Here is a 24,067-nt window from a genome sequence, read left to right as displayed (position 1 = left end):
GCTCTCAGATAAACTGAGGTTGCGCCGGCAGCTAGGCTGTGAGAATGTCAGATAGGAACGCGCATGAGCAAATTGAGAAATCGTTTTCTTCCATGTGATTGGCAGAAATGTGTTACGAAAGTAATACGATGACCGGGTCGAGGGCACAGGAAGTTAATGCGTGTGTATGTACACTACTGACCATTAAAATTGCTACACCAAGGAGAAATGCAGATGATAAACGGGTGTTGATTAGACAAATATATTATACTAGAACTGACATGTGATTACATTTTCACGCGATTTGGGTGCATTAATACTGAGAAATCAGTACCCAGAACAACCACCTATGGCCGAAATAACGGCCTTGATACGCCTGGGAATTGAGTCAAACAGAGCCTGGATGGCGTGTACGGGTACAGCTGCCCATGCAACTTCAACACGATACCACAGTTCATCAAGGGTAGTGACTGGTGTATTGTGACTAGCCAGTTGCTCGGCCACCATTGACAAGACGTTTTCAATTGGTAAGAGATCTGGAGAATGTGCTGGCCAGGGCAGCAGTCGAACATTTTCTGTATCCAGAAAGGCCCGTACAGGACCTGCAACATGCGGTCGTGCATTATCCTGCTGAAATGCAGGGTTTCGCAGGGATCGAATGAAGGGTAGAGCCACGGGTCGAACACATCTGAAATGTAACGTCTACTGTTCAAAGTCCCGTCAATGCGAACAAGAGGAGACCGAGACGTGTAACCAATGGCTCCCCATGCCATCACGCAGGGTGATACGGCAGTATGGCTATAACGAATACACGCTTCCAATTTGCGTTCACCGCGATGTCGCCAAACACTGTAAACAGAACCTGGATTCATCCGAAAAAATTACGTTTTCTCATTCGTGCACCCAGGTTCGTCGTTGAGTACACCATCGCAGGCGCTCCTGTCTGTGATGCAGCGTCAAGGGTAACCGCAGCCATGGTCTCCGAGCTGATAGTCCATGCTGCTGTAAACGTCGCCGAACTGTTCGTGCAGACGGTTGTTGTCTTGCAAACGTCCCCATCTGGTGACGCAGGGATCGAGACGTGGCTGCACGATCCGTTACAGCCATGCGGATAATATGTCTGTCATCTCGACTGCTAGTGATACGAGGTCATTGGGATCCAGCGCGGCGTTCCGTATTACAGTCATTGGATCTCGACCAACGCGAGCAGTATTGTCGTGATACGATAAACCGCAATCGCCATAGGCTACAATCCGACCTTTATCAAAGTCGGAAACGTGATGGTGCGCATTCTCCTCCTTACACAACGACGTTTCACCAGGCAACGCCGGTCAACTGCTGTTGGTGTATGAGAAATGAGTTGGAAACTTTCCTCATGTCAGCACGTTGTAGGTGTCACCACCGGCGCCAACCTTGTGTGAATGCTCTGAAAAGCTAATCATTTTCATATCACAGCATCGTCTTCCTGTCGGTTAAAATTCGCGTCTGTATTACGTCATCTTCGTGGTGTTCAAAAATGGTTCAAATGGCTCTGAGCACTATGGGAATTTAACTCTGAGGTCATCAGTCCCCTAGAACTTAGAACTACTTAATCCTAACTAACTTAAGGACATCACACACATCCATGCCCGAGGCAGACCGTAGCGGTCGCGCGGTTCCAGGCTGAAGTGCCTAGAATTGCTTGGCCACACCTTCGTGGTGTAGCACTTCTATTAGCCAGTAGTGTATAATGTCCTAGCTTGAGGACGATTTTATAGAACATGGATAAGCTGAAACTGGTCTGTATGATTCTGTTAGTTCACTCCATAGTAACTGTAAATATACTAAGCTAATTAAAAAATGTTATGGAAAGGCTCGTCCTTACTCCGAGGGAAAGCAAATATGATGCTAACGTTATACTGCAACCAGCAGCGGTTCTCCCGTGCCATCGAAGTCCCTCATGTTTGATCCAAATAAAATAAATTTAGCTAAAAAACATTTCCAGTTCCTAATGAATAATAGTATAAGTCAACCCTCTAAATCCCAGAGGGGTAGTTCTGTGCACTTGGTAAAAAGGGCGAATAGTCAGTTGCGCGGCCCTGACCATCCATCTTTTCTCCTGATATTCCAGCAGGTGCGACATCGGAGTTACAGAAATCTTCTTTAACAAAAATCGTTTCATTCTGTGGTCTTAGTTCACTATGTGGACAGACGTAACTCAGCCGTAGAAGGGAGAAACGTGATTTTTTTCTTCGTAATGTAGCACAAACGAATTCGATTTACAAGATCTTCCATTCCGTCGCAGAAATGTATACTTCAATAATGCGTTCCAGTGACAGGCATACTTAAATTTGGGCCCATTTTGTTTTCATGCGACAGTGGGGTATGTACTTCGTCTGACAGTTCTGCCACAACTTTTTTTCCATTTCCTGTTCCGGTGAATTCACGTTATCGATCGTTCCCGCTCACCTCGTGTGCAATCACCTTGCTACAGTTGGACGATTTAATGCTGTTCACATCGTTTTGATCGGCTCACTGCCTTCCTTTGATGAACTGATAGACTGTTTAACAGTCATTGAATAATTCAGTAACTACGTAGTGTTCGAGCAGAAGTGGCACCAGCGCTTTAAAACTCACTGATCACTGGATTTGGAGTACCTAAACAAACAGCGACTGACCAAGGAACACAGTTCCAGTCAGAGCATGTTGCGTGCATGAGCTCAGATTTGTGGTTCTAAGTTAACACGAACAATGGCACATCATTCACAATTAGATGGAAGAACAAAGAGATTCCGCCGAACTTTGAAAGCAGCCATCAGACCGCATGGTAAAAATAAGTAGAGTAACATCATTCAAACATTTCTCCTTGGACTATGTTGCAGTGTGGGACAAGAAAGTAGTCTAGAACAGCTGAGATGCTGCACGGCACAACTCTGATACTGCCTGGTTATATTGTCACGTTGAAGGAGGTGTAATTAGGTGAATGGCGAACACTAACTTCACCTAACAAAGATGTAATCGGGACTTGCACATACAGGAGCGCGGAGTGAACTGCCTCCTGCCCGAAGACATACAGTATATACACAGCTACAGAACATTCGAGTATAATTATTCTTGCTATTTGTGGATATTTCTGGAATGTACTCGAACTGAATATAGAAATTAAAATTGTGCAGTTCAGGTGAGTTTTGAAATCACGACCCTGCATGCAATAGTTTAGTATCATATCCGCTAAACCACGGTGCTACTCAGATCTTTCTGCGACAATGCTCCCTCCTTAAGAGAACAGCGTCTCGGTGTTACGTCGTCCTAGTCCGGGAACGAGTCATCCGTCGTGCATACTCCGGCTCTTGATGACTGATTCTCGCCTTGGCGGTGATCTTCTTAGAACTTCTTTTGCCGCTACGCTCTTCGGCACCTTTCTGCTTGTTGCTTGTCGCTGGAGCTTCGAATTTACCCTGGGTTGCAGGATTCTTATAGGGCTTCATTCGAAGTACGTGGACCGTATCTCTGACCTTCCGTCGTCTTGTGTTGGGGTAGAAATCTTCAACTTCATAACTAACATCAGACAACAGTCTTACAACCTTATAAAGTCCAAAGTATCGCCTGAGGAGCCTCTCAGAGAGACCAACCTTCCGAACAGGAGTGGAGATCCAGACGAAGTCACCAGGCTTACGTCATACCTTCGGTGATCATTTTCTATCCTGCAGGGTGTGGAGTCGAGCTCACTGCCGAGGTTCCTCAGCTCTGGTTAACACCTGGCTGATGTAGTCGTCGTCCACGTCATCAGGAGGTAACGGAAACACAGTGTCCATCGTCGTAGTCGCCACACGCCCATGTACCAGGAAAAATGGCGTAAATCCTGCGGTGTCTTGCTTGGCGGTGTTGTAGGCAAACGTCACGAAAGGTAGTACCTCATCCCAGTTGCTCTGCACAATGACGAACATTGGTAGAATGTCGGTCAAGGTCTTATTAAGGCGTTCAGTAAGCCCATTAGTTTGCGGATGGTAGACAGTCGTCATGTAATGAGTAATGTTGCACCGACGGTTTATCTTTGTCACAAGATTCGATTGAAAGACTTCCCCTCCATCCATAATTAACGACCTTCGGGCACCGTGTTTTAATACAATGTCTTCCACGACGTATTTGGCTACCTCGGATGCTTCGGCTGTTTTCACGGCTTTTGTAACGGCATAGCGTGTCAGAAAATCAGTGAAAACAATAATCTATCTATTGCCACTAGCAGAGGTTGGAAATCGTCCCTGCACGCTGGAAAGGCGTTTCGGCTGGTGGAATTGGTATGAGTCGGCCAGGTAGTTTCTGAGGAACTGCCTATCTTCTCTGGCACTCTCAACAGTGCGACACATAGTGACGGGCACTCCTAAATAAACCTAGCCAGAAAAATCTCTTGCGGATTCTATCGATTAAATGGCATCTTGAACATTAAAGATAATCTTTTTCATAGGTAAGACACGACAGTTTCTGCCATTTCGAAGTCACCCAAACATTATAGCGACCCTGTGCTACGATATTAATTACATCTTGCTGGACAAATTTTTGTTATTTTATGTTGATAGTGCTATGCAGGTAAGGCAGTCATAGTTGCAAACTGAAATATCATTCTACAGAGTGCTACCATTAAGCTCAGATTTTATAAAAATAGTTCAAATGGCTCTGAGCACTATGTCCCCTAGACTTAGAACTACTTAAACCTAACTAACCTAAGGACGTCACACACATCCATGCCCGAGGCAGGAACTGCTATTTGTTGAGAAATTCCTTTACTGCAACATGAATGAGACACCAAGACTGTACACTAAGAACTACAAATATAATGACTTGAAATAATGGTTCAGTGGCAAATAATGATCCATGAAGAATGATGGACAGTGGAAAAGGATACTCATGGAGGATGATTGTCGGTGTAGAATGATAGTCAGTGGTGACTGATAGAGCAAAAGAATGGTCAGTGGAAAATTATGATCCGTCACGATAGAACAATAACGGTCAGTTTACAGACTGACATCATAATGAATAGCATATCAGGAGAAGACAAGAAACAGACTATTAATGTAGTGTACTAAGGCAACAACACTCTTACTCACTCAAGAGCCAAACTATAACTGGCATCATGGCTCTTCAGTTTAGAAGACTGCTTGCTGATGGGTTATGTCATCATCGCAAATTATGGTCAGCTGACGGGGTGAGCAACAGACTCAGATAATAGTATCGTTAAATATTTAATTATTCCAAACACACTATTAGAATACTTTTCTTCGAAGATACTCTTTTCATGGTCATCATATCACAACATACGGTCTGTCACCTTTATGGAATCACTGTCTGGAATTTTTTGAGTAGCGTTGGGTGCCTAACTCATGATAAAGCAAAGAATCTTTGCGACTCATTGCGTTCTCTATCAAATAAATGTGGAGAGAGTGTGAGGGAACCCATGATTTCGAGATCATGCTGCTTGAAAATGAGAGAGATAATGCAACAGGATGACTTACCGTTTTTTTTCCTATTAGAACACTCCTTGAAGCTATTGGAAACTAGGCGTTTCACAAGACATCAGAAATCCGTCCTCCTCGATATCTTGATTCAGCAGTAATTCACAAAAGACATAAGAAATTCTGGGGAATTCCCTACCTGTCCCTTGCTGACTCAGCAGTACTGTTGCGTCCAATAGCTCCACATTGGCCTCTTCATCATCACAATCAGTAAATTTCATCTCTAAGATTCTTACACCACAGTAAGCTTCTTCTGTTTCTCTCTGACACTTACTTTAACGAGACAGTGACATCACACGCAGTGCAATCACATTAATGTGACCACTGTCTATATTCGACATCAATCCGTAATAAGTACTCACAAACGGCAAGTTTCAGGACTAGCAGTGGAGTATATATAGATTGCGCCGGTGGGTGCGAAAAACAGCGCAATCATTGTCGTACTGCGGAGACGGAGCTCTTTATCTCACGTTCCAAAGGACATGATCGTTGGCTTTCAGGCCAAGGGCAAAGTTTGTAAACTGATAGCGTGCCGCTGTGGTTATAGTGCACTATGCATGGCAAAACTGCGATATCCAAAATCGCTGTGGAGGCAACTGTGGTGCACCGCAGGCCATATACACTCCTGGAAATTGAAATAAGAACACCGTGAATTCATTGTCCCAGGAAGGGGAAACTTTATTGACACATTCCTGGGGTCAGATACATCACATGATCACACCGACAGAACCACAGGCACATAGACACAGGCAACAGAGCATGCACAATATCGGCACTAGTACAGTGTATATCCACCTTTCGCAGCAATGCAGGCTGCTATTCTCCCATGGAGACGATCGTAGAGATGCTGGATGTAGTCCTGTGGAACGGCTTGCCATGCCATTTCCACCTGGCGCCTCAGTTGGACCAGCGTTCGTGCTGGACGTGCAGACCGCGTGAGACGACGCTTCATCCAGTCCCAAACATGCTCAATGGGGGACAGATCCGGAGATCTTGCTGGCCAGGGTAGTTGACTTACACCTTCTAGAGCACGTTGGGTGGCACGGGATACATGCGGACGTGCATTGTCCTGTTGGAAGAGCAAGTTCCCTTGCCGGTCTAGGAATGGTAGAACGATGGGTTCGATGACGGTTTGGATGTACCGTGCACTATTCAGTGTCCCCTCGACGATCACCAGTGGCGTACGGCCAGTGTAGGAGATCGCTCCCCACACCATGATGCCGGGTGTTGGCCCTGTGTGCCTCGGTCGTATGCAGTCCTGATTGTGGCGCTCACCTGCACGGTGCCAAACACGCATACGACCATCATTGGCACCAAGGCAGAAGCGACTCTCATCGCTGAAGACGACACGTCTCCATTCGTCCCTCCATTCACGCCTGTCGCGACACCACTGGAGGCGGGCTGCACGATGTTGGGGCGTGAGCGGAAGACGGCCTAACGGTGTGCGGGACCGTAGCCCAGCTTCATGGAGACGGTTGCGAATGGTCCTCGCCGATACCGCAGGAGCAACAGTGTCCCTAATTTGCTGGGAAGTGGCGGTGCGGTCCCCTACGGCACTGCGTAGGATCCTACGGTCTTGGCGTGCATCCGTGCGTCGCTGCGGTCCGGTCCCAGGTCGACGGGCACGTGCACCTTCCGCCGACCACTGGCGACAACATCGATGTACTGTGGAGACCTCACGCCCCACGTGTTGAGCAATTCGGCGGTACGTCCACCCGGCCTCCCGCATGCCCACTATACGCCCTCGCTCAAAGTCCGTCAACTGCACATACGGTTCACGTCCACGCTGTCGCGGCATGCTACCAGTGTTAAAGACTGCGATGGAGCTCCGTATGCCACGGCAAACTGGCTGACACTGGCGGCGGCGGTGCACAAATGCTGCGCAGCTAGCGCCATTCGACGGCCAACACCGCGGTTCCTGGTGTGTCCGCTGTGCCGTGCGTGTGATCATTGCTTGTACAGCCCTCTCGCAGTGTCCGGAACAAGTATGGTGGGTCTGACACACCGGTGTCAATGTGTTCTTTTTTCCATTTCCAGGAGTGTAGATGACAGGGGTGAACGCCAGCTGCAGAGATGTGTACAGCTAAATAGCTACGGAAATGTTGAGCAACTGACCACCCAGGTGAAACAAGGGACTATCTGCTGTGTCTCCTCAACGACTGCTCAGCGAACGTTGCTGTGTATGGGCTGTGCAGCAGAAGCCTCATTCAGTCACCCACGCTGACTGGTGTTCGTTGGCAAGGAAGGCTGGAATTTATGTGTCAGTAGCACAAACGGACGTTCACTGAGTGGTGACAGGTAGCCTTCTCAGTTGAATAACGTTTTGTGTCCCAACGGACTGAAAGTAAATCGTTTGCAACAATCTTCGGAAGGGTCCAGCCCAAAAGAGGGAACAACAAGGTCTTGGGAATGTTTTCGCAGCTTTCCTGGAGTAAGCGTCGTTCCCAAATGCGTGATGGAACAGCACAAGTATGCATCTATACTTGGGGACCATTCCCACCCCTACATGCAGTATGTTCTTTCTCGGTATTATGGCATCTACCAGCAGGACAATGCAGTGTGTCTCACAGCTCGCAGTGTACACGTGTGGTTCGTAGAGCATCGTGTTGAGTTTAACGTATTCCCCTGGCCATGAAACTCGCTGGATTTAATCCGTGGGCCCACCTCTGTCAGAATGTTCACGCTATTGATCCTCAACCTAAATGGTCATGGCTCTGGAGTCGGCATGGCTCCAGATCCCTGTCGGTACCTTCCAGAGCTTCACCGACTCTCTTCCTGCACATCTCGTTGTGTTCGACGGTGGAAAAGGTGGTTATTCAGGTTTTTGACTGACGGTTACATCGTAGAAGAAATGAATGGAATACAGTTTTCCCTAACAGCTGATACCAATTATATTGTGGGAACATATCTTGACTACTTTGAATTTGCCGATTAATCTCTTTTCTTTGTTGGAACAAGACCCTCCTTGCTGGAAACAGTATGAATCTGCATAGTCGTCGCCACTGTTAGACAGTACGTGAGCACTGACTCGATCTACAACTACTTCATATTTTACAAAGTCAAGGAAAACATACATATGTAGTCGTGACAGTCGCCTTGTCAATGAATTTCATCGACCCACCCAGTAATGTATAGGAGATCATGGTATTCAACTCGTCAACTGACAGTGGCCCTCACTTTTGCTGTACCATGATAATGTGACTTGATGGAACGGATCAGAAGTAGTAGCTGGAACCATTTGAACTACTCAGAGCTATTCGGGACTGCTGGGTGACGTAAGGGTGGACGTGCTAAGAAATGTGTTCATGCTTATCTGGGGCAATATTCATCTCTCTGTAGAATACTGTTTTATTTTGGAATGTCTATTGCTTTTTGCAAACTATCACTGCCCTACATGTTTAACATTTTCAGCATAAGATTACAAATGATTTATGCTACAAGATAAAATTAATACCCTAGAATGGAGTCACTGTAACGTTTGGGTAACCAAGAGGGTATCCGTCGGATATGAATGTCTGTTATTAGAGTCCGGTAAGCTTTTTTCATTTTGTAACTGCTGGCGATGACAAACATTTAGAGCTACAACATTAAGTTAACACCCTAGTATTGGCGTTGCTACTCGTATACTGTTTCACTGCTATTGATATTGCACAACTATTTGTTGACGAAAGAACATTGTTCATTTTGGGAATTTTCATTGACTAGCGCACTTCAAGCTGTACGTTACAGCAGCAGTAGTGATCATGGTGTTTTGTAATGCTATAAACCAATTTTTACATATTTTGATAAATTTAATTAGTTCTAATAAAGCTCATTTATCAGCATTTAATTGATTATGCTTGTGTCAACCACCTGGCTTCATATATTTGAGTCAGTTATAATAGATTATGTAGATGAGGGAAGATTTAAGTTGTAGGTCCACTCACGTGCAACCTGCGTATGTTTTATACTTAATTTTATTTCGATGGCAAAGATTTTTATTTTGAGATATCGTCTCTGTCTTGAGCCATCCTCTTTGGAAACGTTTCATCTTTGTCATCCTCCAGCACCATCTACTTTCGTACTGCTATGTTAACACTTCAGATTTTCTTGTGTATAGCGAAAATATGCAACTTAAGCGTCACACACCAATAAAATCGCGAAAACACATACTTCGTTCTCAAAATTGTGTTATGCCAATTTTTCTGGCTACGTTTTGAGTGGGTGAGTGTTGTTTTCACACGGCTTATTTTGTTTAGGCGTTGTTTTGTAGTAGGATTAGAGGACCTAGGCACTCCTCATCGAAAGTTATTTTTGTACTCAGCCTCTACTGTGCGTAGTCCAGATGCAAAAATAGCGATATTAGGCTGTTAATAACGTCGATTATTTTTTCTAGTGTTACACACGAAACATTGTCTTCGCTCCCCCTAAAATGTTGCCTACTGAGACGAAGCAATCTACAGTAACTGGAAAAAAATCACAACGCCAAAAAATAATTAGTACAGTGTAATGAGATTTCTGGACTATAGTTGTCTAGGTAACATTTTAAGTGATTAACATTGCATGATCAGAGGATAATGTAAGGGTGAGGGAAGCTATTGCAAACGTGCGATGTTAGTCCATTAATACCCAGTGTAAGCGTCAGAATGTTCAATAAAAACATGCAGACGTGCAAGCATTGTGTCGTACAGGTACCAGATGTCAGTCTGTGAGATGGTGTTCAACGCCTGCGGCGCTTGGTCGGTGAATAAAAAAAAATGGTTCAAATGGCTCTGAGCACTATGGGACTTAACTTTTGAGGTCATCAGTCCCATAGAACTTAGTACTGCGTAAACCCAACTAACCTAAGGACATCACACACATCCATGCCCGAGGCAGGATTCGAACTTGCGACCGTAGCGGTCGCGCGGTTCCAGACTATAGCGCCCAGAACCGCTCGGCCACTCCGGCCGGGCGGTGAATACAGGGACAGATAATGCCGGTTGCGAGTGCCGCTGGAACTGTCGTCGCTCGACTGTACACCGACTTGGTGAGCGAGCAGGCTAAGGCAACATTTCGACACTCTGTAGAGCATGTTGGGTTACAATATGTGGGCGAGCGGTGTGCTTTTGGAAACCGCCCTATGGAATGCTGTTCACCAATGGCAGGTTGAATGACCAGACTGAAGTTCAGATTTGCAGTCAGGCTGTGTGGGATAACCACGAAAGTGCCTCTGCTCTCATACTAAATCGCATCCCAGACCCAGATGTGGGTCCAGTGTGTCTAGCGCGCAGACAGCTTGTTTGCAGGCCTTCAACTGTCCTCCTTCTAACCAACACAAGGCCATCGCTGGCACCGAGGCAAAACCAGTTTTCATCAGGAAACACAATAGGCCTTCACCCTGCCCTCCAACGAGCTCTCACTTAACGCTGTTGACGTCGCCAATAGCGGCGGTTTGGGATCATTGGAATGCACGCTACAGGGAGTCTTGCTTGGAGCTGTCCTTGAAGTAACTGATTTGTAACAGTTCGATGTGTCACTATAGCGCCATCTGCTGCTCAGATTGCTCCTGCAGATGCGATACGTTACATATGATGGTCATCCCTCTCAGTCTAGCCATCTGGACGCCGCTCTTCTTGCGACCGTGCACTCTCGTGACCACCGCTTCCAGCAATCATGTACGTGGCTACATTCCTGCCAAGTCTTTTCGCAGTATCGCAGAAGGAATATCCAACTTCTTGTAGCCCTACTAACCGACCTCTTTCGAATTCAGTGAGATGTTGATAATGGTGTCCTTGTCGCATTAAAGACATTCTTGATTTACATCAACTCACCACGTCCTATCTCAACGCTAACGTTACAGCGTGTATTAAAAGGAAATGTTATTTGCACCCTCATAGTGGCACTACTAGCGCCACTCTTATGCGACTGATTCGCATTTTGAATAGACATCATCTTTCAGATGTAATATCACGCCTACCAACTTTCGTTTATGTCTCACGACTCCTTCTTGGTGTTGCAATTTTTTTCCGTGGATGTATAATATTTTCTCAGATTGATATGACAGTCCGCTTTGCGTATTTTAGATGTGGAAATAACATTGCAACACTTGACTATCCTTACAGAACAATTTAAATGCGCAATATAATTAGTTTTAGACTCCAACGTGCCTGTGGCTGGTAAATCAAAGTATTAATGCTGCTATCTTTTGGCTACAACAAGCAACAGGATCTTAAAACAGCCGTTGGTATTTGCAGTTTTGTAGAATATTTCAAACAAAAATGGCTCTAAGCACTGTGGGACTTAACATCTGTGGTCATCAGTCCCATAGAACTTAGAACTACTCAAACCTAACCAACCTAAGGACATCACACACATCCATGCCCGAGGCAGGACTCGAACCTGCGACCGTAGCGATCACGCGGTTCCAGACTGAAGCGCCTAGAACCGCACGGCCACACCGGCCGGCATTATTTCAAACAAAAACAGTCACTGTTCCGAATTATTTAAGAATTTCGCAACAGAGACTGTTTTTGTTATGAAACACTTTTAAACCGTTTGCTGCAACAGCTGTAACAGACTGTGAACATTTTGAAGAATAGTAGTTGGAGTAACACTCATGTTAAGCAAGCTCGTATTTCTAGTTCGTTAATTACGTTGCACAAGCAAACGTCGGTTTTTAACCATTTGTGTAAAGTATATTTTATAGTCATTGTATTCTTCTAATACGAATGTCATATAATCTCCAATGAAATCCGCAGATGAAGGATAAAATTAACTGATTAGACAATCCAATATTTGGTACAAACAATTTTTGTGATTAAAAACGATAACAAAGTTAGCAGTAATAATCTACATTCCTTTTTGATAAATAATTTAGTTGCTGTGATGCTTCTGAATAGAGGGATTTCTGGCGCTGCATTGTGAGTGGCTGTTTCATTTTAATGCGATACAAGGCATTGTAATGTGATGAAAGAAGAGGAGAGGAACAGAGGTTTAAGGTGGGAAGAGGGCGAAAGGGGCGCTTCTTGTCGCGAAGATGATGTCATTGACGAAGCTAATGATGTCACTGATAGGGTGGCTGGGTGGTAGTTTGAGGCGTTGGGGGGGGGGGGGGGGGGGGGAGGTGACAGGTTGGCCCCTGATCACCAATATAGCCTGCAGCAGACGTCTGAAAGTTATAGTCTCCTGGTGGTACCTTGTACCAGCAACAGTTGACAAACAAAGCATAGAAAAATCTATAATAATGTACTGAAGACTATGTTTGTCAACGTAGTAGCTTCCAATCTAAACCATAAAGGTAGTGATGAATTCAGAATTAAAAAATAGTCCATAACGTCTTATTATGCTCAGTGGTTCTTGAGGAGGTTTTCAGATTTCTAAACTGGATAAAAGCGAAAGAAATAAACGCTAATGAGATATATGTAGGCCATCTGAGCTTTATAGAAATTGTTCTCCGGTGTCAAATTGAATATCGCTGTGAATTCCCCACAACATTTCATCAGCGCAACTGATGGCCATCTTCAAGTGCGACGAACACACTGCTGAGCTGTGACTGCAGCCTCCAATTTTATCAGTCAGTGTGGAAAAGTGCAGGCGTGAAGGTGCCAAATTCGATGGCCGATAGCAACGAATACCTGTTCTATATATTTACTAAGATGGTATCTGTTCTTTCGGAAATGTCAGAAAGAACAGATACCATCTTAGTAAATATATAGTTAAGGCTCACCGGCCACTTGACCGTCTTCTTCTTCTGTGCGAACGCACAAACAGTGCCCGAACTCTTACGGGAATCGGCAATGCGCTGAGAGTAATGAGTATAATGGGCGGGGGGCACTACGAATGTAGTGCGGGACAATACATTAAGAATGTGGGTTTCGCGGGAGGCGTGCCAGAGATAAATCCCTGCAGTCGCACTGTCCTCTGTGTCCTCGGTGGCTCAGATGGATAGAGCGCCTGCCATGTAAGTAGGAGATCACGGGTTTGAGTCCCGGTCGGGGCACGCATTTTCATCTGTCCCCGTTGACGTATGTCAACGCCTGTAAGCAGCTAATGGAATACCTGATCGGTAGCAGGAAGGATCGCTAACAACACTTGTAGAATGAAGAAACAGAAACCTCCGCATATCCACAAAGCATGTCGTTCCTCCTGTTCCCTGCCGCCAAGTCCGACCAACGACCTCTTTCGGAAGATATGGAGAACTACACTCATCAAAATAAGTTTTGCATCGGCCCGGTTCCAAAACTCCTGAAGATAGACGTTGACTGTGGATAGTGTATCACAGACACAGTCACTTTGACTTTTCAGATATGTCACTAAATTCGCCCAAAGATGTAATCAACCATGCATGAGCAGACGGAGAGAGTCCGACAGCCGATGACGTTCTAGTCATTCCACCAGGAATTAGGTAAACGGCTCGTATTGTATGTAGTTCAACCATACCTAGACGGTCAATACTGCCGGTTCGATCGCGCCTGCATTGTCACTTTGTGCCAGGAAGGGCTCTCAACAAGGGAAATACCCAGGCATCTCGAAGTGAACCAAAGCTATGTTGATCGGACATGGAAGAGGTACAGAGAGACAGGAACTGTCGATGGCATGACTCGTTCAGGCCACCTACTGCAGTGGATGACCGCTATCTACGGATTATGGCTCGGAGGAACCTTACAACACCGCCATTATATTGAATAATGCTTTTCGGGGAACAGCAGGACGTCGTGTTGCGACGCAAACTGGGTGCAATAGGCTGCATGATGCGCAACTTCACTCCCGACGCCCATGGCGAGGTCCATCTTTGCAACCACGACACCATGCAGCGCTGTACAGATGGGCCAACAACATGCCGAATGGACCGCTCAGGATTGGTATCACGTTCTCTTCACCGATGAGTGTCTCATATGCCTTCAACCAGACAATCGTCGGAGACGTGTTTGGAGGCAACCCGGTCAGGCTGAACGCCATAGACACACTGTCCAGCGAGTGCAGCAAGGTGGAGGTTGCCTACTGTTTTGGCGTGGCATTGCGTGGGCCCGACGTACGGCGCTGGTGGCCATGGAAGACGCCGTAATAGCTGTACGATAAGTGAATGCCGTCCTCCGACCGATAGTGCAATCATATCGGCAGCATATTGGCGAGGCATTCGTCTTTATGGACGACAATTCGCGCCCTCCACAGTGCATCTTGTGAGTGACTTCCGTTAGGATAACGACATCGTTGGACTAGAGTGGCCAGAATGTTCTCCAGACATGAACCCTATCGAACATGCCTGGGACAGACTGAAAAGGGCTGTTTCTAGACAACGTGACACGCCCAGAAAACTTTGGCAGTTTTCTGATCCATTTTCTGATCTTTACTAAAACACTGCTGAGCCACTGCAGATTTCACTGGTGGGCCCAGTCGAGTGTCGTCGATGTTCGTCACATCAGTCTTCCAAAGTGCTACAAATTTGTCTGATGAATGACTTCCTGCAGCCGCATGTAATCTTATAAACACGAAGCTTTCTCAATCCAATACTGTCCTTAACTGAGCCTACACGAACCTGGAGTTTCGTAGACGGACGGAATTTTTTGTCTTTAAATTTCTTTGTATAAAAGACGACTACCGATTGCGACGTCATCATTTTGTTAAATGTATTGGTAACCGCATAGAAAATACATCGATGTGAACACGAGCTTGAGCAAATGTACTGATTTCTCTTGTAGTTTCTTACCAATGAACTACGATTGCTGCAATAGTATTAAAGTGTAAAGCAAGACCACATCGAAACTCACGCGTATCTCAGATGGTACGAGTCAGATGTTATCGACCCATGGAAGAAATCAAATGAAATATGTACATGGCGCTCGCATTGTCCTACTAAAGGGCTCAGCGGATGTGCCAGATGTTTTTTCAAGATGTATGTTGGCACCCCAACAATGAAGGAGGAAGTAGCACGCTGTCCTTATGAATTTTAGGAAATACGCGTAGCTTGGCAGGGGCGGTTGCCTTTGCACGTAGTTTCTTGACCACAACATTCGAGACCGTGATTCTCATGAGATGTATTTTGGCTATGAGAACCTAAGCATACGATATCAGTGTCCTCTCGTAGGGATCGAAGCACTGACCTCTCTGAAGCTGCGTGTTCATACCCGTGTGAGAGCACGGTAGGTTATCTCCCTAGCAGTGTCCATGGTAAGTTTCAAGATGCGCTGGCGTCCACGGTTCATTGTCTTGTAAGTGGCACAGTAGTTCCACCCGCTACCGACCAATAATTTCCTGCCACAGAGCAACGACTTTGGCGCCCTTAGGCCACCGCTTGTTCCATATAAGAAACACACCTTAGTTTTGTTGATGACACTGTAGCATTTACCTTTAGTTCAAATCAATTCACCATCCAAAGCAGTTGCTCAAATAGAGAAAGTTATGCGTGAGAGAGAGACATTTCGCAAGAAAATTAAGGTACTGTTCCCGCTTTCCAGCTAAACTATTGCTAACTTCAAAGTTACCAGTAACAAAGAACTTTATGCTATTGTTAATGTGTAATGTACAGATTTTCTTCACAAATTGAATTTTATTTAAGATCTACGAGGGGCGCTCAGTAAGCAATGCACCGCTTTTTACTCCAGATTCGGTTGGTAAATGTGGAACTTGTTGTGGGACATCGTGGAGTATTCTAGCTTCAGGCGCTATATGGCTTCATGAAGTTCCGGTAACTGGTGGCTCTATGTATAGCCTTCAAAATAGCGCCTGTAACGGAGTTTCAAGCAAAGAGTTGTCATTGAGTTTCTTTTGGAGGAAAACCAGTGTTGCAGGTATTCGTGGATGCTTCCAGAGGGTCTACGAAGACGTGTCAGTTAACAAAAGCACATTGAGCCTTTGGGCAGGACGTCTGTCATCATTGCGACGAAGCCACGCAAACCTGTCCGATCTCCCAGGTGCCCACCGCCAGCACACAGCCATGATTTCTGCAATGTAGGAACGTGCGGACACTCTCATTGGAAGAGACGGACGGATCTCAGTCAGACGCCTTGCCGCATAGCTGGACATCGCTGTTGGTAGCGCTGACACACTCAACCACCAGTTGTGGTGCTCAGAGAGGTGTGCCTCCTAGGATCCACACAACCTGGATCTCACACCTCCCGACTTCCATCAGTTTGGTCCAATGAAGCATGGACTGCACGAGAAGCTGTAGGTGAATGATGGGGACGTTACTGATGCGGCATTAGAGCGGTACCATGCGAGCATACAGGCCTTCCCAGTAAGGTGGTGTAAGGCGTCGCACTGAACAGAGATTATATTGAGATATATTATTTTGTGGCCAAAAGGGAGGGGAAAAGTATGGCGTGTAAGAACCCTGAATAAAACCAACCTCCTTCCAAATAAAAATGTGTTGAATTAGTTACTGAACGATCCTCGTAGTAATTACACATCAATAAACAGCTTATAGATTTACTGTCCTCCATTCCCACCCGTTTCAAACACAGGTGGGGTCAGGGCGTTCAGTTTACGGGACTTAAAGTCTTAAACGTAACGGAATATTCTTTACACAATGGACTGAACATCGAATATTGTACTATTAGAGATGACGGACTGAGTTTCACTTAAAAGTAGTGATAAAAAACTTCCTGGTAGATTAAAACTGTGTGCCCGACCGAGACTCGAACTCGGGACCTTTGCCTTTCGGCGGCGTGAGTCGTGATTCGGTAGCTCAGATGGTAGAGCACTTGCCCGCGAAAGGCAAAGGTTCCGAGTTCGAGTCTCGGTCGGGCACACAGTTTTAATCTGCCAGGAAGTTTCATATCAGCGCACACTCCGCTGCAGAGTGAAAATCTCATTCTGGAAACATCCCCCAGGCTGTGGCTAAGCCGTGTCTCCGCAATATCCTTTCTTTCAGGAGTGCTAGTTCTGCCAGGTTCGCAGGAGAGCTTCTGTAAAGTTTGGAAGGTAGGAGACGAGATACTGGCAGAAGTAAAGCTGTGAGTACCGGGCGTGAGTCGTGCTTCGGTAGCTCAGTTGGTAGAGCACTTGCCCGTGAAAGGCAAAGGCCCCGAGTTCGAGTCTCGGTCGGGCACACAGTTTTAATCTGCCAGGAAGTTTCATATCATGGCACACTCCGCTGCAGAGTGAAAATCTCATTCGCGTATCTTATTTATAATTCACATTCGCAGTCAATCTGCAATATGGTACTGCCTTCTGATTTTTTAGGACATCATATCAACACAGACTCATATACTATATTCCTATACCCACGTTAACAATATGTGTCAAATCAGCGAACATTCTCACGGCATTTTTGCTGAGTAAAAGTTTACACAATAGCTTCTAATACAGCGATGTGGTTAAAACACTGAATTTTCATATTTTGAGGGTAGTTCTAGTAAAGGACATTCTAAAATTAAATTTTTGTGTTGAAACATCCCCTTAGAAGAATTAAGGAAGACTGTGTTGGTAAACCTCTTACATTATTTGATTTTCAAACACCTGAGCAAAACTCAACGTACTTAGACATTTCTCTCTCTACTTTTTCTGATCAACAGTAAACTGACACACAATATATTTGTTACCGCTACAAAAGAATGGCCCTGACTAATAGTAACGTATACCTTTCATGAATCGCTTACCTCACAAAAATCTTCATTACTCGAACTACTGCAATACAGCGAGCGAAAATACTGTCAGCTAAATAAAGGATTCTAAGTACTGAAGGCACTAACTACTGATAGGCATAGTTAGCAAATGTAAGATATGGTTCAAATGGCTCTGAGCACTATGGGACTCAACATCTTAGGTCATAAGTCCCCTAGAACTTAGAACTACTTAAACCTAACTAACCTAAGGACATCACACACACCCATGCCCGAGGCAGGATTCGAACCTGCGACCGTAGCAGTCCCGCGGTTCCGGACTGCAGCGCCAGAACCGCTAGACCACCGCGGCCGGCGCAAATGTAAGATTTTGATAGAGAACAAACAATGTATTTACCTTAATAATGTTCAAATGTCATCATATTTATATCAGTTCATGATATCCAGTATTACAAATTTACTCTTTCTCATGGACACACGTCCAGATCGTCCGCTCTCAAAATTCTGCCATATCTCTTCCCACATCCACCACTGCCGGCTGCTCACCTCTAACTGCGAAACGCTACGAGCCTTTCATATCCAACTGCCCAACACTACAATAACGCATATTCCAACAATGTCAACCAGCTACAGACTGTATACAGCACAGTCAGTGATTTTCATACAGAGCGCTACGTAGTGTTACCAACATAAAAACCTAAACAGCCTACTTACAGTGTGAAGTGTCACTTCCGCCTCTGTATATTTATTGTGAGTCATTAAGGACAGAGAGAGAAAATACAACCTTAATCTAATTTAACGATTTGCCCACAGTGTAGCTGAAAAGAGACACAAGTCAATCGAATGATAATGAGCGTAATGATGCCACCCACTGATCGACCCTAATACCCACGCACGCACACAAACACACACACACACACACACACACACACACACACACACACACACATAGTGAAATGTCAGTTCCATGGCCAAGAATCATGACCATCATTTCGTTCGCAATTGACGGAACAGCGAGACAGGAAAGTTTTTTCAGACGGCGGTGACGTTTGAAGAATGCTGATAATATTGTTGACAGATCAGAAGGTACAAATAGAGTTCATATCTAAGTTCACAAAATAAACTACAAAATGCTTTAACGTTGCATAATTAAAAAGGGAAAACAATGTATTTAATGTGTTTTGGTGTTAGTTCCTTCGTTTTCGTCTAATCCTCGGAAGTCAGAAGACAGAATTTCAGGACAAAAATGGAGAAACGCAATAGAACAGAGCTCTTCAATACTGGAAATCTCTCGCAAGAGGTAGAGCGACATCTGTTTCACTCATATTATTCCAGAGTATACCTACTGTTATTTATTGAGAATGGGTGTAGCGCGAAACTGGTCACCGACTACATAAACATCCATTTCAGTTGAAACTCTGGCTGTCTCTTTTTACATCACATACTAGACTAGACTGAAATACACTACTGGCCATTAAAATTGCTACACCACCAAGATGACGTGCTACAGACGCGAAATTTAACCAACGGGAAGAAGATGCTGTGATATGCAAATAATTGGCTTTTCAGAGCATTCACACAAGGTTGGCGCTGGTGGCGACACCTACAACGTGCTGACATGAGGAAAGTTTACAACCGATTTCTCATACACGAACAGCAGTTGATCGACGTTGCCTGGTGAAACGTTGTTGTGATGCCTCGTGTGAGGAGGAGAAATGCGTACCATCACGTTTCCGACTTTGATAAAGGTCGGATTATAGCCTTTCGCGATTGCGGTTTATCGTATCGTGACATTGCTGCTCGCGTTGGTCGAGATCCAATGACTGTTAGCAGAATATGGAATCGGTGGGTTCAGGAGGGTAATACGGAACGCCGTGATGGATCCCAACCGCCTCGTATCACTAGCAGTCGAGATGACAGGCATCTTATCCGTTTGACAGTTACAGATCGTGCAGCTACGTCTTGATCCCAGAGTCAACAGATGGCGACGTTTGCAAAACAACAACCATCTGCACGAACAGTTCGACGACGTTTGCAACAGCTTGGACTATCAGCTCGGAGACCATGGCTGCGGTTACCCTTGACGCTGCATCACAGCGCCTGCGATGGTGTACTCAAAGACGAACCTGGGTTGTGCGAATGGCAGAACGTCATTTTTTCGGATGAATCCAGGTACTGTTTGCAGCATGATGATGGTCGCATCCGTGTTTGGCGACATCGTGGTGAACGCACATTGGACGCGTGTATTCGTCATCGCCATACTGGCGTATCACCTTGCGGGATGGTGCCGGGTGCCATTGGTTACACGTCTCGGTCACCTCCTGTTCGCTTTGACGGCACTTTGAACAGTGGATGTTACATTTGAGTTGTGCTATGACCCGTGGCTCTACTCTTCATTCGATCGCTGTGAAACCCTACATTTCGGCAGGATAATGCACAACCGCATGTTGCAGGTCCTGATCGGGCCTTTCTGGATACAGAAAATGTTCGACTGCTGCCCTGGCCAGCACATTCTCCAGATCTCTCACCATTGAAAACGCCTGGTCAATGGTGGCCCAGCAACTGGCTCGTCACAATACGCCAGTCACTACTCTTGATGAACTGTGGTATCGTGTTGAAGCTGCATGGGCAGCTGTACCTGTACACGCCATCCAGGCTCTGTTTGATTCAATGCTCCGGCGTATCAAGGCCGTTATTACGGCCAGAGGTGGTTGGTCTGGGTACTGATTTCTCAGGATCTATGCACCCCAATTACGTGAAAATCTAACCACATGTCAGTTGTAGTATAATATATTTGTCCAATGAATACCCGTTTAGCATCTGCATTTCTTCTTGGTGTAGCAATTTTAATGGGCAGTAGTGTAAAATAATTTTTACTGACGCTCGGTAGAATTTCGCCGTTGGCTATTGTCATACAGTGTGGTCTCATTTCTTGCAGTTGACGCAGCCGCTGACCTTCTCGTCGACCATACAGCCGGTCTCCCTGCCGGCGCCGGGACAGCAGACAGCCGCCGGCACCATAGCAACCGTGGTCGGCTGGGGATCCGTCGATGTGAGTTCACTAATTTTACGAATGTGAGGAAGTCGTGAGTGTCGGAACACCCAAGAGTACCTGTAAATTAGTCGGCTATTCTTCGTTGACGGATCAATTGCCTGTCACGATCTTATGGGTGATAGGGAAAGCAATAAAATCTTTGTCTAGAACAAAAAATAATTTTTCTTCCTTAAAAATGTAAATAATGTGCACAAATTCGAAAGTAAAATCTACTGCAAACTCATTATAACAGTAATTTAACACAACAATTAGTTTATTTACACGTTTTAAAGGCGAAAGGACAGTATACAAATTATAAAGTGTAGTCATTCTGAATATCTTCGCTAACCTGAACTTTTATGGATATGTCGACTATTTTTATGTCGGTCCCTTCCCTCTTGGCCGGCCGCTGTGGCCGAGCGGTTCTAGGCGTTTCAGTCCGGAACCGCGCAGCTGCTATGGTCGTAGGTTCGAATCCTGCCTCGGGCATGGATATGTGCGATGTCCTTAGGTTAGTTAGGTTTAAGTAGTTCTAAGTCTAGGGGACTGACGACCTCAGGTGTTAAGTCCCATAGTGCTTAGAGCCATTTGAAACTTCCCTTCTGTATCCACCTCTTAAGGTTGCTGGAATATCTCATCTCAACAGGGAGAGGTATCCGAATGTTAGGAACACGTTGTAAGTGGGGAGTGGGTGAGGGGAGTGGTAAATATTATTCATGAGGCTTATATGAGTTGCAATGGTGTTGTGAATGATTTTATGTTGCACAAACCCGTTCTAAAGAACATGTAGGTCCTTTTAATAGGTCGCATTTGGATAGCATTTAAAGAATGAGGACCATCACGTTGGTACTATAGATAACACACTTAAGGTTTTGCATCATGCATCGAAAGGTATGCAGTTAGATATTCTGAATGAACTTGAGATTTTTAAGAGTAAAATAAAGGAGCCGATTAAGATGTTGACCGAAGAAATCGATTATCGGTTTAGTCGGCTCGTCACTCTCTTCCGAAACGATGTATAATTTATACTCTCTTTCTCAATCAGTAACCCCGGCGTTACTTCCGCCAGCGTCTAGACCACAATCTCCTATATACCCCGTCTCTGCCCCTCCCTCTCCCATTTTCTCTCCCCACCCCACACTTTTATTTCCTAATATCGTTGTTGTGACATTTTGCTCCCTGGGTCCATCGTCATGTACTTAGTTCCTTTACCACCTCATTTATCAATCTGAATAGACAGCCCGCAACTCGTGCTTCTCTCCGCCCCTTCGACCCTTTCAACTCCCTTCCCCATTTCGTTAATATACATTGCATATTTTACCGTATATAGTACGGTTATAGCAATTAGCACTGATTTGCCCGTAAACTCCGTAATTATTATATTCCATTGCTGATATACTCAGGAGTACGACCTTTTATTCAAAGAGATTTCGAGCTTGCAACCGGTCGTCGTTAGCTTCCATCCATGATATTTCGACTGGACAACTGCCAGCCATCCTCAGGTGAGTCATCGAAGACTTCTATGGCTCACCTGAGGGTGGCTGGCAGTTGTCCAGTCGAAATATCGTGGATGGAAGCTAACGACGACCGGCTGCAAGCCCAAAATCTCTTTGAATATTGAGTTCGCCGGGAAAATTTTAAATTTCACATCAGTACGACCTTTGATTTCAGTACTCACTATTATCTATAGTGATTGTAGGCCGCTGCTGGTTCGATGACAAGGTTCTTGTGTTTGTTGTGCCTTTACCCTGCATATGTGGTATGATGTTTACTGCAGATTATGAAACTCGGTTTACTGGTTGATAATGTGGTCTTTGTTGTGTCTAGGAATCTTACATACTCGGTTCACTAGACAAACAATCAAACAACTCGTTTTAATGAGTTTTGTTACAAGTCAATAAAATACGTAATTTTATAGATGTGCCGCAAGCACGGGGCGACATACAAAATAACCGGTCTTCTTCCTAATAGAAGAAACCAACGTTGAAGGTTCTATCGAAGTGCGCTGCCACCAGTCAAGCGTGGCGGTAATGTTCTCTTCACCTAAGGGCCGCTGCTGCCGCATTGTCGTCCTGGAGGAAGGTCGGTCAGCTTGTGATTGGCTGACCTCTTCTCACAGCCGTCTCTTCTCTGTCGTTTCCGGATGGTGTGCTGGCTCTGACTTTACGCCGTAACAGTCTTCACCACTAAATTATTTTAAAAATTTCCTTGGGTTCATTTTTGTTAGCTTAGATTATCTGTACTGTTACTCCTCGGTAAATTTTGGTTTCTCTGTTGAACATGGTAGTCCTTATTTTTTTATGACAAACAATGATGAACAGTCTTCTCTCGTCCAATTCCAGTACTTTTCTGATAATGTATCTACATTTTTGCCATGTTGCGGTCCTTCATCTTCAGCTACTCTGCCCCCCTTTTTTACAAAAGTAAATACAGTTCAAGTAATACACTACTGTTTGTGGTGCATTCAGGTTGCTCCTAGTTGGATGACAAGGTTCCTGTGTTTGTTGTGCCTTTGCGATACATATGTGATATGATGTGTGTGACAGATTATGAATGTCGGTTTACTGGTTGATAACGTGGTCTTCACCACTGAATTATTTTAAATGGCTCTGAGCACTATGGGACTTAACAGCTGTGGTCATCAGTCCCCTAGAACTTAGAACTACTTAAACCTAACTAACCTAAGGACATCACACACATCCATGCCCGAGGCAGGATTCGAACCTGCGACCGTAGCAGTCGCACGGTTCCGGACTGCGCGCCTAGAACCGCGAGACCACCGCGGCCGGCTGAAGTATTTTAAAAAAAAAAAAAAAAAAAGAAAAAAAAAAAAAATTGCTTGAGTTTCTTTTAGTTAGCATATAGTCCTTATTTATTTGATTATAAACGATGATGAACAGTCGTTTCCGGTCAAATTTCAGTAATTTTCTTGTATTACTACTGATAATGTATTTACATTCTTGTCATGTTGCTCACCTGGCCGCTCCCCCTTTTTTTGCTCCTTCACCTACATGGTCCATCCCCCTCCCCTTTACCAGCTTTCC

General features: G+C 45.1%; 1 protein-coding gene and 1 non-coding gene across 2 annotated transcripts in view; both read left to right on the top strand.

Annotated features, from left to right (window-relative positions):
• The window catches only part of LOC126482039 (trypsin-1-like), a 58,873-nt gene that overhangs the window by 8,689 nt on the left and 26,117 nt on the right, over nucleotides 1-24,067 (top strand). The window contains exon 3 of the mRNA XM_050106012.1: nucleotides 20,928-21,041. Within this exon, the coding sequence (XP_049961969.1) occupies nucleotides 20,928-21,041 (114 nt within the window). The remainder of the gene's footprint in view (nucleotides 1-20,927; nucleotides 21,042-24,067) is intronic.
• Trnas-uga (transfer RNA serine (anticodon UGA)) lies at nucleotides 17,402-17,476 on the top strand. Its single transcript has one exon. It is a non-coding gene; the product is annotated as a tRNA-Ser (tRNA).

Source organism: Schistocerca serialis, chromosome 5 (assembly GCF_023864345.2).
Source record: "Schistocerca serialis cubense isolate TAMUIC-IGC-003099 chromosome 5, iqSchSeri2.2, whole genome shotgun sequence".
In the NCBI taxonomy this organism is placed as follows: Eukaryota; Metazoa; Arthropoda; class Insecta; order Orthoptera; family Acrididae; genus Schistocerca; species Schistocerca serialis.
The sequence above is the reverse complement of the archived record's forward strand: the minus strand, read 5'-3'. Positions and strand labels throughout refer to the sequence as shown.